Consider the following 15,157-nt stretch of genomic DNA (forward strand, 5'->3'; position numbering starts at 1 on the left):
GCCTCCCTGCCACGCGATGGTGTGCGTTCACTCTGATTTTCCACCCCAGGTCTCGGGCAGGCATTGTCGCTTTCTGTCCCAGAGATGAGGGGAATAGGGTGGCCAGGAAGAAGGAAATCCTTCACTCCAGCAATCAGATTCCCACCAGTACTGGGGCGGGCTCCAGTTCAGGGACCAGGAGGCACCATGGAGCCCATGGGCTTGTTCCCAGGGGAGCAGAGGCCTTGTGCAGACCTCGCCTCCTGCGGTGTGGGGGGATGAGATGCCTGGAGGGGCAGGAGGGAGAAATGGCCCACTTGGTAACAGACATTACCGCGTGTCAGCCCTGGCCAGCAGGGGACAGACCAGCTCTGCCCCTGCCTCCCCAGCCCTGTCCTCAGGCCAGGAGGACACTGGCCCCTCCACCCCTCATTCCTTCTGCTTCCGAGAGCACCTGAGCTTCAGTGAGAGCACAGCGGCGTGGCCGGGGAACGAGCGGCACCTGGAGCGAGTCCACCATCAAGAAGAGCATGGAAGTGCCCGGGGCGGATGGTCGGAGTAGGGGCTTCAGGGCAGGGGGAGGCGGTGGGGGCAGCTGGCGGGGAGGGGTGAAGTTCCAAGGGTGCACTGAGAAGGGGGCTGGGGTGGAAGGGGAAAACGGCAGTGTGTGGCAGCCCCTCTGCTCTTATCTTTCTCCCCATGCCCCTTGGGAGCCACCATCCAGCCCCTGGCCTGAAGCACCCACAGGGAGTCCATCCACCCCACTCCCAGCAAATGGAGCTGCTAGGGGCCTCCGACCGCACTGCCGGCTAATCACGAGCCACGCTTCCTGAGTGCGTGCTGGGTGCCTAAGACCTCGCGTTTCACGTATTCACAGCCCGCCTCTGAGGAATGTACTATCATCTCCTTAATGACAGGACATCGGGGCCCAAGAAACTTGCTCTGGGGCCTCAGGAGAGGGGGAGCTGGCGGCCAGCTTTTCTGGGGGCAGCCCTTGCCAGTTACAGCCATGAAACTCGTCAGGGATAGAGCTGAGAAAACAAACTCTGAAGGCTGAGCTCTTAACCACCAAGCTAGAGGCCTCCCGCGGTCCTGTTGACCTCCGCCTGGGAGGCCGCCCAGACCCCCGTGCCCATGCTCCCTCTGCCCTCCAGATGCACAAATGCTTGTGGTCAGAACCACGCCCTGCTCTTCAGTGCACTAGTGTCCCTTGTAGAGTTCTCTGTCCTGACTTCTGCCCCGTCACTTGGGAGTGAGTTCTGTGCACTGTCTCTCTGTCTTCACCCAGGGATGTGAAGGGCTGATGACTGCAGAGATGCTGGATGGGACAGCATCAGTCTCGGCACTCTTGGGAGGAGACCCTCAGAGGAAAGCCGGGACCCCGTCAGACTGAGCTAGCAATACACCAGGCCCGGAGCTCCCAGTCTGTTACTGCAGCGTGCCTGCAGAAAGCGTCTGCCATCAAGATGATGGTGGACGTCTTCTTTCTCCAGGTGCTGCTGCTACTGCTTTGGAGCCCTGGGAACGCTGCAATCTCCTTCCACAGACAATGTGCTCTCCAGGTGCGTGGAGTGCCTCAGCCAACAGGCTCGGGCTGCAGCCACAGAGGCCACGTGCTCCAGGCACTGAGCCAGCGGTATGGGGGTCTGTCCCTTGCTCCTGCGACAGCATTCTTGGCCCTGAGCGGCTGTTGGTGTGGCAGCAGGGCCCTATCAGATCTGCTTCACAGCTGACCAGTTCTCCTTCCCTCTCTCCCCTCCCAGGGGTCCGATCCCCACTGTGACCTGAAGGCTGTCCCTGTCCAATCCCGCCCCTTCCTCTTGGGTATCACCTCCCACCCAGCTTTCTCTCAGCATCTACTTGCCTGAGGATGGAAACTGACACTCTGTCCTGTGCTGAGTAATACCAAGAGGAAACCCAGAGGACTTTTCTTTTTTGTTTGTTTGTTTTCATTTTAGAAACAGGGCCTCACTCTGTTGCCCAGGCTGGAGTGCACTGACAGGATCACAACTCAGCACAGCCTCAACCTCCCGAGGTCAAGTCATCCTCCCACCTCAGCCTCCTGAGGAGCTGGGACCACAGGCACACACCACCATGCCTGGCTAATTTTTTTATCTTTTTTATTTTTTGTAGAGATGAACATCTCACTGAGTTGCCCAGGCTGGTCTTGAACTCCCGGTGGCCCAGGCTGGTCTTGAACTCCCAAAGGACTTTTGAACAAAAATGCCCAAACTCATTGTTCACCATGGAAATGCAAAACCAAAATAACACCGAGGTATCGTTTTATACTATTAGACCGGCAAAGCTTTGGAGGCTAGATCCTGCCCAGTGTTGGCGGGGATGCAGCAGGGTGGCCAGCAAGCCCTGCTGTGGGATTCAAGTGTACCGCCGGGAAGACCTCACCACAGGCCCAGCTTAGGCAGGAGCTCTGTCCCTACGGTTCGGTCCCCAGATCTCTCTCTAAGGAAACCCTCATTTAGGCTCAGAGCGCCATGTTTGAGGATATGAGAGTGGTTTGTCATGGCGACAAGTTGGAGGTCACTGGGATTCCATATTTTGGGAAGCAGGTGGGCGAAATGCAGGGCTGCCACAGTGGGGACCCCAGGGCACCGGAGCCACATGTGCAGCAACGTGGGGCGACCCAGGATGGAGCTGGGTGGAGAGAACGTGCCAGCTCACATCTCAGTTAAAACACGCACATGACAACAGCACACTCGCCCCTGAGACTGCACAGGAGCCAGTCCGTGGCGCGGAGGGAGCCAGCAGTGCTGTCTCATTCGCCTTCCGCAGTCCAGCTTCCAGCCCTGCGCTGTCCTCACACGAGAGTCCCTCAGGTGTGCGGAAACCTCGACTCTTCACACCCCGCCTTGGACACCTACAGCGCAAACAGGCACTCTCCCAGAGCCAGAGCTGTCCCCAAGCCCCTCCCCTGGCCTGTGTGCGGGTGTCTGAGTTGGTGGAGGCCAGCCCCAGGCTCTGCTTCCCTGTGAACCGGGGTCTGGGCCGAGTCTGACCTGGAGGCCCGGGGCCGGGGCCAGAGCCGGAGAGGTCACATCATTCCAGGAGTTCGGAAGGACCCAACAGCTCCCCTGAAGCTGGCTGTGACCTGGGCCTGTCAGAAGCAGCCTGAGAGGAGGGTCGCAAGTGACCCAGACCTGGGAAGGAGGGAAAGGTTTGAATTTTGCAAAACAAAACAAAACAAAACAAAAAAACAAAAAACCTTTGCCCTTTTCCCTTGACCATGGGGGGACAAGATGGGCGTGAGGCCTCCCGACCATGAGAGGAAGGCCACCTGGCGAAGCTGCAGTCCCAGCATTATCTGTATGTTAAATTGATGTTTTAAATCCGAGTTGCATATCCAGGTAATTGAAGAATAAATAACAAGCACGGGGGGCACCATGGTGATGGGCTGGGCCAGATTCTCTGCAACCCCCTTTCCAAACCTCTGGTTCCGTGAGGACCAAAAATGACCACCCCAGACTATTCCAGAAACAGCCTGGGGATTCTGAAAGTTTCCCAGAACACAGGCAGTGAAAGGGAGAGAAGCTCAGCCCTTCCGGTGGGGCCGGATGGCTCAGAGCAGGAGGCAATGCAGATCCGGGGGCGCCACGGCCAAGTACCACAGACTGGAGGCTTGCACAGGAGAAGCGGGTTTCCTCACGATTCTGAGCGGGAAGGCAGAGCTACATGCGCAGGCAGGGCTGGGCTCCCCAGACGCCTCTCTCCCTGGCTTGGAGACAATGTGTTGTTCTCCCCGGGCCCTTTCCTGTGCGGGTGCCCACGTCCCCATCAGGACACCAGTCAGATAGGAGCAGGGCCATCCAGTGACCTCACTTAACCTTAATCACCTCCGGAAAGTCCCTATCTCCAAGCACAGTCACGTTCTGAGGTCCTGGGGGTCAGGGCTTCAACTTACGAATTTTGAGAGCACTCAAGTCAGCCCATAACAGTGGACTTTGAAATAATCTTTTAGGAACTGGACTCCCCGAGAATGCTTTAGAAAATGCCAGCCTCGTTCTGTTGCAAAGGGGGAACTGAGGAAGAGGGGGCTGAGTTTTCACAGGGGGAGGAGCCCAGTGGCAGGAAGTGACAGTGAGAAACTGCAGCAAAAAGCAGAACCAAAGGCCAAAGGTGACTATGTGGTCGCCAGTTCGCCTTCCCCGTCAAACCTTGCTGGGTTTGGTGTTTCATTTTCATTTTCAAAAACACCATTCAGGCCAAATGCAGTGGTTCATGCCTATAATCCCAGCACTTTGGGAGGCCGAGATGGGAGGATTGCTTGAGCCCAGGAGTTGAAGACCAGCCTGGGCAACACAGCAAGACCCTGTCTCAAAAAAAAAAAAAAAAAAAAAAAAGGCCAGGTGCAGTGGCTCATACCTGTAGTCCCAGCACTCTGGGAGGCCGAGGCAGGCAGATCACCTGAGGTCAGGAGTTCGAGACCTGCCTGGCCAACATGGTGAAACCCCATCTCTACTAAAACTACAAAAATTAGCCAGTCATGTTGGTGGGTGCCTGTAATCTCTGCTATTCGGGAGGCTGAGGGTGAAGAATCACCTGAACCCAGGAGGCGGAGGTTGCAGTGAGCAGAAATCGTGCCATTGCACTCCAGCATGGGCGACAGAGCTAGACTCCGTCTTAAAAAAAAAAAAAAAAAAAAAAAAAAAACCCAGGCGTGGTTGTGCACGCCTGTAGTCCCAGATAATTGGGAGGCTGAGGCATGAGGATCACTCGAGCCTGGGAGGTCAAGGCTGCAGTGAGCTGTGATTGCACCACTGCACTCCAGTATGGGTGACAGAGCTAGATCCTGTTTTAAAAAAATAAAGTCATCATTCTGTCATGTATGTGTATATGGTTTCATGTGTTAATTAAGGTATAATTTTACATACAGTAAAACTCACCATTCTTAGTGCAGAGTTCTCACAAAAGTGTACAATTGTGTGGCATCCACCACAATCCCTACATAGAAGAATCCCATCATGCCCGGAATTTCCCTGGGCCCTTCCATAGCCCCCCAGTCCCTCACCCCCTGAATTGTTTTCTGACACCCCGCCACCCTTTCTTTTTGAAGTGGTTGTTTTGCAGGAAACATCACCTTCTCTCATTTTACAAATACTGCAGATAGATTTTGAAGCCCAAAGCATCATAGAGGCAGCAAATCAGGACAGGAAGGATTGAGGTGGGGGACTCTACCCTGACTGTAAGAAGCACTTGAGAGACCTGCAAAAAGCGAACAGGAGAGGCAGAGACTGGGAGCGCCAGTTGGTACAGGTCCTGCCCTGCATGACAGGGCCAGTGGCCCCCACAGTGATTAGGATAAAATCCAACTGCTCACCCAGGCTGCTGGAGCCTCCCTGACTTCAGGCAGCCCCACTGGCCCCTTGCCCACTGTGCCCCACTGTCCAAGCGCTCGCCTGCCCTGGGAGGGACCCCTGCAGCTTCCTGTGCCCAGGTGCACGTACCTCTCTTTTCCCATCTGGGCGCCTGCTGACTTTGCACCATGAATTTGAACACCACCCTGCAGATGACCTGGCCTCAGCCCATGAAGTTTCCCTTTCGTCCTCTGCAGGGCACCAGCCCCTAACGCCGTCTGACCGTTTCCCTGCTCACAGGATCTTCCATTTGCTTAACCCCGGAAGTGCGAAGCCTGAGTGAGGAGCGTGCAGGAAACAAGCCCCTGTCCTCGTGGAGGCTACATTCCGAGAGGGGAGGCAGGCAACACACACACAAACGACCCCATAGTATGTCATGCTGCGATGCCGGCTGTGGAGGAAAATGAAGTGAGGCCCGGGGAAAGCCAGAGGCCATGGGGAGGAGGAGCAGGGACGGGGCAGAATTTGCTTAGAGCAGGGCAGGTCACGTCGGACTCTGCGGGCCACTGAAAGGAACTTGGCTTTTATTGGGAGGATGTTAAAGGGTGAGTGACATCCTCTGACCTTTTATAAAAGAAGCAAGAGTCTAGAGAGCCCAGGCAGAAGTGAGGGCAGCAGGTGGAGGCCCCACAGCAGGCTCAGGGAGTGAGCCCACGCCAGGGCGTGGAGCAACTGGAGGCTCCAACAGGGCTGGTGGGAGTGCCGAACGGTGTGCATCACCTTGGAAAGCAGGCAGTTTCTAATACCATGAAGCTCGTCCAGCCCTATGTTTCGCAGTTCCAGTCCTAGGTATCACACTCAAGAGAAGTGAAGACGCCCACAAATGGCTCTGCAGCAGCGCTGTCCGTGAGAGCTGCATCTGGGGATGCATGAATTGGCCTGTCATTCCAGCATTTTGGGAGGCCGGGGCGGGAGCATCGCTGGAGCCCGGAGTTCGAGACCAACCTGACGCCTCCAGAGGTGGAGACACCTCCCCCCCCACCCCCGCCTCCACCTCTACAAAAAACTGAAAAAGAAATTAGCTGGGTGTGGTGGTATGCGCCTGCAGTCCCAGCATTATCTATATGTTAAACTTCTGTTTTTAATCAGAGTTGCATATCCAAATAATTAAAGAATAACAAGCACAGAGACTAGTGAGGGGCTGGGCCAGATTCTCTACAACCCACATGGCTTCACCCATTTTCCAAACCCCTGGTTTCGTGAGGACCGAGAATGACCATCCCATACTATTCCAGAAACAGCCTGGGGATTCTGAATGTTTCCCGGAAAGTCATTAGGAATTATCCCAGCGGCGCTGGAGTTAAGTGGCTAACTTAAAGTTGGACGACACTGTCTGGAACAGTCGCGTAAGGGATAAGGGTGGAAACTCCGGTACTCACTGCGCTGCTGGCTCCCCGCCCCTCTCCACCGCCCCGCGCGGGCGCGGGCTCCCCGTGTCCCCGCAAGCCGCCGGGGGTGGGCCGGGGCGGGCCGGGGCGGGCCCAGGCGTGGGGGGCCGAAGGAGGAAGCGCGCGGGGCGCCATAAGGAGGAAGCGGGTATTCGGCGGTGTCCGCGCGCCTGGGAGACGCTGCCTCGGCCCGGACGCGCCCGCGCCTCCGCGGCTGGAGAGTGGTGAGTGCCCCCGCGCCCCTCCCGGGATACGCGCCGAGCCCCAGCCCGGGACCCCTGCCCGCCCGCCCGCCTGCCCCGGCGTGGAGCTCAGGGCCCGCCGCCCGCCCTGGGCCCGACCGCGGTGGGAGCCGGAGGAGGGGAAGAGGGGAGGAGGGGGTCAGAGCCTGGCCTCAGCACCGACCCGCGGGCCGCGCCTCGCCCGCCTCCCCTCCGCCCCGGCGCCCTCCTCGGCGCGGCCTGCAGTGCTGAGGGTCGGGTCCGCCTCGGAGGCGGGGAAGGCTTTGTTGTGTCCTCTCCACGTGGCCTGGGGACTCAGGGGAGGGGTTCGGGGCGCGGGGAGGGTGGGGGAGGGGCCGAGGCCAGCCCCAGAGAGGAGAAAACCCGCGGGCCTGGCCGGGCGCAGGCCGCCCTTCCCTGCGGATCGGAACCGCGGCCCACACCGTGGTCTTTCCAGCACCGCAGACACCTGCCGGCTCCTCCGGAGCGGAGCTCAGGGCTGACCAAGCGCGGTCAGAGTGGCCGCCTACGGGCACTCGCCCGCGCCTTAGAGCGCTGGCAATGATGTGCAGATCCTCGCTGCTGCTGCTGCTGCTGCTGCTGCTGCTGCTGGGATGCTGCTGAGTGGCTGAATGACCTCAGGGGACCCTGGGAGAGCCCTGAAGCCCTCAGCCACCAAGTGGCTGGGCTGGCAAGGGTTCATTCATTCATTCAACAAATACGAATGTGCAGCTTGTGCTGGGGTCATGATGGCTCTGGTGGGCAGCGAGGGGCCGGCCGGAGGAGCACAGTGCGGGCTCTGTAAGTGGGCTGAGGGCTGGGCCTTCTGGGGCTGGACCGGCCTTCACCTGCAGGCGGGGTTGGGGCAGGTGAGGAGCAGATGGACCCGCCCGGAGCTCTTCCACCTTCCCGTGTTTACACCTCCTTCCTGGAACCTTATCCACACCGCTCAGTCCTCGCTCTTACTGTGGGGGAGCTGCGGAGGATGTGGTTCTTCCACATTCCATTTCCACCCGCGCTGGGCAGGCTCTGAGATGGGGAGAGCTCTCCTGGGCCTGAATGTGTGCCGTCCTGGGGCCCTGCAGTCCCTTGGGAGTGATGACTGAGACCAGATTCCCTGAGCTGGGGTCTTAAGGGCTTGGGGAGCGCAGAGGGATCCTCTGGCATCAGGAGTTGAGGTAGACAGCTCCAGGGAGGCACTGCTGGGAGGAGGACCCTGGCCAAGCCTCTGCCTGTGGCCCGGAGTGTGTGTCCCTGCCCCTTCTGCCCCTCTTGCCCGGGGAGGGAAGAGGAAACCAGAGGTCAGCAGTTCGTGGCTGGGGTTTAAAGGCAGGGATCTTCCAGGACGGGCACAGGGAACATGAGGAAGCAGCTAGTGTCTCTGTTCGTGAGATGTGAGAGTGGCGACTGGGGTGAGGGGTGCAGAGACCTGCCATGGCTGGGGTGAGGTGCTGTTGGTGCTTCTGGGGAGGTTGGGCAGGATAGACGGTGGCTATCAGGTGGTCTCAGGGTTGTGCAGGGACTTGCCAGAGAGGGAAGCGGGGCATGTCCCCAGGATGGTACGGGGCGGGGGGGGGGGGTGTCCTAGGAGGAGGGTGCCTGGGTGGGAAGAGGTGTTGCATGCCCAGCTCAAAGGCCTTGCCTAGGGGTGCGCACAGGCTCAGCTGACGTGAGGATGTTGATGGAAGGACTGAGGGTCCCACTCATTTGCAAGTGAGAACTGCCTGCCCAGCAGCCCCAGCAGTGCCTGGGCCCCTGGACTGACAAGGATGGATGAGGGTGATGGAGGCGGATGGACATTTGATGCCGGAGCCTGCCTTCCAGGCAGAAGGGCCGTGAGTCATCCTCTCTCCAGTGCCAAGTGGAGAGGCTGCGTTATTCATTTTCAGGGCTGAGCAGGTCCTCGACGTGACCGAGGACTGTGCACGTTGTTTGAGGCAAACTGGAGCGCTGGCTCTGTCAGCCCGTGAGAGACCTCCCTCTAGAGCTGTGGCCTCTGGAAATGCCTCCCGTGGTTGACATCTGGTCACCACTTGCCGACTGGGGTGTGGAGGGCAGCGCAGGCCTGGAGTGTCCCCGAGAGCAGCTGGGCATCTGCCCCTGCCCACCCCACAGGGCCTCCCACTCACAGGGTCTACTTAGCAGCTCCATGGTTGCCATACCTTGCAGACCGCCCTCAGCGGCCACATGTATCCTTGCCCCAAGCCAATGACAGGTCCGAAGAAGACACTGATGGAGCTGAAGCGCAGGACAGAGACAAGCACCTGTGTGCCGGACGCTCATGGAGCACTTGATGTGTGCTGACTGGCTCATTTGGACGTCACGGTGGTCAGACTAGGGTAGTATCCCCATTCTCCAGATGGTGAAACTGAGGCAAGGAGAGGCTAAGTAACTTGTCCGAGGTCACAACCGAGGGAGTCGGACTCCAGGGTTTTGGCTCCGAGCATCATGCACGCTGCCCAGACTTCTCCTCCACATGTCACACCTATTAGGCCACTGGGGGTACGGAGCCTTTCTGTGGCCTCGCTCCCCTCTGAGCCTCTGGGAGGGAGGCAGCCCAGGTTCCAAGGCAGCGAGTGATGTGCGCGGGAGAAGGGAAGCTTCCGGGGCAGGGGTTCAGAACCCTCCCAGTGGGGTTTTCCCCAAGAGCCACTGCTGGCAGGTTCCTACACACCCATCCAGCCCCAGCACAGCCTGCCTCTTTTCCTTCTCTTCCTCCTTTTCTCTTTCTGCCTGCGTTGGTCCAAAATGGGGAAGTTTCACATAAAAGGCAAACGGGCCACAAAGCAGCTATTTCTAGAGGTGCTGCTGCCTTGCAGATTGAATTCTTGGTTGGCTTTTTAGGTGTTTGTTTTCGGGGTCCTTTTCTGTAGAAGAAGCTATCAACGGCCAGGCACAGTGGCTCACGCCTGTAATCCCAGCACGTTGGGAGGCTGAGGTGGTGGATTACCTGAGGTTAGGAGTTCGAGACCAGCCTGGGCCACATGGTATAACCCTCTCTCTATTTAAAAAAAAAAAAAAAAAAAAGAAGCAGCAGCTATCAACTAAGAAAAGGAGGAAGTGGCTTTGGGAGGCTGAGATGGGAGGCTTGCTTGAGTCCGGGAGATCGAGGCTGTAGTCAGCTGTGATTGCACCGCTACACTCCTTGAATCCTATCAGCTTGGCAAGGGCAGGGGTGGGAAAGGGGAAAGACCACCATCTGGATCACAGACCAGGCCTGAAAGGGGGCTGGTTACTTTTAGGCACGTAGAGTAACTGGAAAGACACGCTGTCCTAGTGGAAGCCGTGGGTGGCCTCTGTGGCTGCTGTGGCCCCCGGGGAGGAGGAGATACCTGTCTTCTGGGGCTGGGGCTCAGTCTGGCTCCGGGTCTGGATCGCCAGGGAGCTTTCCGCAGAGCATCCTGCCTGGGCTTTGCCTGGTCTGCATGGGACCCCCAGCCTGTGGCTCAACCCGCTTCTGTGCTCACAGCCATGCTGGCCCTGGGGGCAGTCCTTGGCTTCCCTCCTCGTTGGCTTAACAAACCCTCTTTCGTCAGAGGAAGGAAAGTGTGTGCTGTGGCCTGGTGGAACAGGCTGGGCTTGGGGGTTCCAAATGCCCCGTGTGCTTGGGGACAGCCGCTGAACCTCCCCACCGCTGTCATGGCCCTTGGCCAAGAGCTTTCATCCGAGGCGGGCAGTAGTTGCTGTTTCTGTTATGGGGTACCTCTGCATCTGTGTTTGGTTTAATTTGTGTAACTGAATGTCTCATTTTATTTCTCACATTCATTCTGTGAAATTCCCCTGTATCTGGGTGAGCGTTCAGGTGACTACAGCCCTGGGTCCGGGATGGGCGGTGTTCCAGGAGCTCCTGCTTAGGCCTCTCCCATTCTCCCCCAAAACCAAAGAGAAGGGAAAACCCTCTGTAAGTGGATGTCACATGTCAGGTGCTTTTTCTGACACTGCATGTGATCGCACAAGGCAGGGAGTATCCCCTTTTACAGATGGGGAAGGTGAGATCACATTGCAGGTTCAAAGTCTGACATGACCCGTCCACCTTTACAGCTTCCTTCTCTGGGCTGGGAGTGCCTGAGGGCTTTTAAAAATGCAGATGGACTTGGGGGACTGAGCTTCTCTGGGGTTGCAGTGTTTTTCTAGGGAGAGCCATCTGGGGTCAGGGCCGGGGTGGGGACAGCAGGAGAACAGGACAGGAGTGGCGACCCAGGGCCAGGGAAGGGAGTAGGCAGGGGCAGCATATGGGGGTGGAAAGAAAGGGGCCAGTGGCACGAAGGCCCCTGGGAGGCAGCAGCGTGTCCCTCCTGGGGGTAAGTCCCGGAGAGTGGCCATCCCTGAGGAGCTCTGGTCCTGTGACAGTGAGGCTGGGCCTGAGAGCACCGGAGGCCAGCGGGCAAGTGTACCATCCCCCCAGCCCGGTGGGGCACCACGTGACCAGGCCTCGCGTGAGGACTGGGAGTGGCTTCTGCACCGGCTGGCATCTCCCTAGAGACAGGAAGGTGGGGTGCCTTCTGGGTTCAGCTGGGAACTCTGAGCTTTGGGTGCTGGAGGTCACTGTGCTTGGGCTGGCTGCTGCCTGGGCCCAGCTGCCTGTGTGTGTGGAGTCAGTAGAGGGACCACAGCCAGGCCGGGCACTGTCCTGGCCCCGGAACCGAGGCAGGCGTGCTATGAGAAGATAACATTGCCTTGACAACTGTCCCCAGGATCCTTTCAGCAGGCACTTCCTTGCTGTGCCCTGGAAAGGTGGGGTGGCACTCTGGATGACAGCACAGCCTCAGGGTGCTTCTCTGTGGCCCACACGCCCTTCCGGCGCGATGGCCACCTCCGTTCCTGTTTCCCCAAGCCCCACTTCCCCTGAAATCCAGGCAGGGAGAGATGGGGCCTGGCTGTGAGAACCCTGGCCCCAGGTGTCACCATTTCTCCAGAAGCCTTGTTTCTCCCTCTGGGTATCCCTGAGGACCCCTGCAGACATCCAGCCCCAAACCCGGCCGGCTGAGCAGGGAGCCCAGCTGGGGTCCTTGGTGGAAGGGTCGCCCGTGTACTCACACCGGCAGCCAGCCGCTCCTGGGTCATCAGTCCCTCCCTCCGCAGGAGAGGCGAGGCGTTTCTGCCAGGGGCCGGGTGGCATTTCTGCCAGGCAGGGGCACGGCGTTGGCGCGGCACAGGCCCTGCTGTGCTCTGTGAGGGCTCTGCCCTGACTTGGACTCTGTCTGGGACGTGGTGACAGGCTTGTTCTTTATTTATTTATTTTTGAGACAAGTCTCGCGTGTTGCCCAGCCTGGAGAGCAGTGGCACAATCTCGGCTTACTGCAAGCTCCGCCTCCCGGGTTTACGCCATTCTCCTGCCTCAGCCTCCCGAGCAGCTGGGACTACAGGCGCCTGCCACCACGCCCGGCTAATTTTTTTTTTTTTTTTTTGAGACGGAGTCTCGCTCTGTGGCCCAGGCTGGTGTGCAGTGGCCGGATCTCAGCTCACTGCAAGCTCCGCCTCCCGGGTTCACACCATTCTCCTGCCTCAGCCTCCCAAGTAGCTGGGACTACAGGCGCCCGCCACCTCACCCGGCTAGTTTTTTGTATTTTTTAGTAGAGACGAGGTCTCACCGTGTCAGCCAGGATGGTCTTGATCTCCTGACCTTGTGATCCGCCCGTCTCGGCCTCCCAAAGTGCTGGGATTACAGGCTTGAGCCACCGCGCCTGGCCATCAATTTTTTGTATTTTTAGTACAGACGGGGTTTCACCATGTTAGCCAGGATGGTCTTGATCTCCTGACCTCATGATCCGCCCGCCTCAGCCTCCCAAAGTGCTGGGATTACAGGCGTGAGCCACCGCACGGCCCAGCCTTGTTCATTATGACAGAGTCTACAGAGAGTTCAGGGAGGGGCGGACCAGGGGCAGACAGAGGCTCCCCAGGGATTGTGGAGTAGCTGAAGGACACCTGCCTTCCGCTGCCAGCCACTACACCCCACCCAGAAGCCCAGGGCCTGCACACGGGAGGGAGGCAGGACTCCCGGGTCACGGAGGCCGGGAGCATCGGGGTCCACTGACTTCCGGGGCCTGTGGTGGAGCCTCGGACCTCTGGGAGGGGGCCCCAGTCACCCGAAGAGGCCCTTGCCTCCTCATGCCCCCTCCTGCTGGTTGCCTTTTCAAAAACCATTTGTTTGAGACATACTGCACATGCCATAAAATTCACCCATTGAAAGTGTACAGTTCAGTGGCTTAGTATCTTCACAGTGTGCAACCATCACCACCACCTACAGGGAGAACATTTCAGCGCCCCAGAGAGAAGCTCCATGCACACCAGCGGGTCCTCCGCAACCCTGGCAGCCCTGATCTGTCTGTCTGGATTTGCATGTTTAGCACCTTTCGTGCTAATGGAATCACACACTCGGTGGCCTTTTGTGACTGACTTCTTTCATGTAGCATATTTTCAAGGGTCACTCATGTTACAGCAGGTGTTTGTGTTTCATTCATTTTTTATTTTGTATTTTTTGTAGAGATGGGGTCTCACTGCATTGCCCAGTTTGCCTCAAACTCCTGGGCTCAAGTGATCCTCCTGCCTCGGCCTCCCAAAGTGCTGGCCTTCTCTTGGCTACCAGAGGCGAATTCAAGCAGCACTGGGACTTTTCACTTTGTGGAGCCTGTTCCTCCGTTTTCTCTCTGTGTCTCGGCTTCCCCCGCCCCTGCGTCTGTGTTCTCTTGGTTTCTGGCTTGTCTATGGCCTGGTGGCGTTGGTGATTGAGCCTTGGTTTGTGGTCGTATTGTTGCTCATCTTTGTAGGCGGATGACAGAGATCAGTCCTCTGTGGCCAGATTCGGAGAATCTGGATGATTGAACTTCGTTCTCTGTGTCCTTAGCGTCTTTTGAGCTCAATTCGATTCAGAATTTTGCGTCCACCAGGAAGAACAACTCTTTGATACCTGGTGCAGGGAGTTTTCCAGTTTCCGTGTTTACTCTTGCCCTGGGGCTGAAGTTGTAATTCAGAAAGGCCTTTGCCTCTCACTAAGTTAACTTTCCTTGAGTCACTGGGTAAGGTCACGAAGTGTCTTGAATTGGAGGAAATCTATTCTGATTGGTTTGTGATTAGTTTATATAAGTAAATATTTCGAAGATTTGCAAAACATAAGAAAATCCTACTTCTAATAATTTATTTATTTATTATAATTTTTTTTTTTGAGATGGAGTCTCACTCTGTTGCACAGGCTGGAGTGCAGTGGCGTTATCTCGGCTCACTGCAACCTCTGCCTCCTGGGTTCAAGAGATTCTCCTGCCTCAGCCTCCCGAGTAGCTGGGATTACAGGCGTTCGCCACCACACCTGGCTAATTTTTTTGTATTTATAGTAGAGACGGGGTTTCACTGTGTTAGCCAGGATGGTCTCGATCTCTTGACCTTGTAATATGCCCCCCTTGGCCTCCCAAAGTGCTGGGATTACAGGCATGAGCCGCCGCACCCAGCCTATTATAATTTTTTTTTTTTTTTTTTTTTTTTTTTTGAGACGGAGTCTTGCTCTGTCACCCAGGCTGGAGTGCAGTGGCCGGATCTCAGCTCACTGCAAGCTCCGCCTCCCGGGTTCATGCCATTCTCCTGCCTCAGCCTCCCGAGTAGCTGGGACTACAGGCGCCCGCCACCTCGCCCGGCTAGTTTTTTTTTTTTTTGGAGACAGGGTCTCACTCTGTCAAGCAGTCTAGAGTGCAGTGGTACGATCATGGCCCACTACAGCCTCAAACTCCTGTGCTCAAGTGATCTTCCTGCCTCAGCCTCCCAAAGTGCTGGGATTACAGGTGAGGACCACTGTGCCTGGCCTATTTTTAAAATTTCTGTTTTAATTCTAACACAGAATATAGGGATAAAAGCCTACTTAATCAAACGCTTTTTGGTTCCTCAATAATTTTTATATATAAAGGGATCTAGAGACCAAAAAGTTTGAGAAGTGCTGCTTTGAGGGAAAAAAAACTTTTTTTTTTTTTTTTTTTTTTTGAGACGGAGTCTCGCTCTGTCTCCCAGGCTGGAGCAGCTGGGTTACAGGTGCACGCCATCATGCCCGGCTAATTTTTGTATTTTTAGTAGAGACGGAGTTTCACCATATTGGTCAGGCTGGTCTCAAACTCCTGACCTCAGGTGATCCACCCGCCTTGGCCTCCCAAAGTTCTGGGAGCTCACGAGCGTGAGCCACTGCGCCCGGCCAATGTAACTATTGTATAAAACAAAACAT

The 15,157-nt window shown here is 57.0% G+C and overlaps 1 protein-coding gene and 1 long non-coding RNA gene across 9 annotated transcripts in view; one reads left to right on the forward strand and one right to left on the reverse strand.

Annotated features, from left to right (window-relative positions):
* Window positions 1-1,980: 1,980 nt before the first annotated feature.
* LOC141407875 (uncharacterized) lies at window positions 1,981-4,015 on the reverse strand. The gene is made up of 2 exons (XR_012419032.1): window positions 2,994-4,015; window positions 1,981-2,854 (listed from the first exon to the last, which is right to left on the reverse strand). It is a non-coding gene; the product is annotated as an uncharacterized lncRNA (long non-coding RNA).
* A 2,856-nt stretch (window positions 4,016-6,871) lies between these two features.
* Window positions 6,872-15,157, forward strand: part of BID (BH3 interacting domain death agonist) — a 35,915-nt gene continuing 27,629 nt past the window's right edge. For 4 of the 8 annotated variants that reach the window (XM_065522540.2, XM_074004532.1, XM_015457460.4 and 1 more), the window contains exon 1: window positions 6,872-6,960. Coding sequence is in view for 2 of the 8 variants with exons in the window: in XM_015457458.4 (XP_015312944.3) it covers window positions 7,682-7,758 (77 nt within the window). In the remaining 6 variants the exon portion in view is untranslated. Of the gene's footprint in view, window positions 6,961-7,303; window positions 7,759-14,608; window positions 14,727-15,157 lie in introns of those variants that run through there. The other 4 variants (XM_065522538.2, XM_074004533.1, XM_015457458.4 and 1 more) reach the window with 2 other exon arrangements.

The sequence above is a fragment of the Macaca fascicularis genome, chromosome 10 (assembly GCF_037993035.2).
Source record: "Macaca fascicularis isolate 582-1 chromosome 10, T2T-MFA8v1.1".
Taxonomy (NCBI): Eukaryota; Metazoa; Chordata; class Mammalia; order Primates; family Cercopithecidae; genus Macaca; species Macaca fascicularis.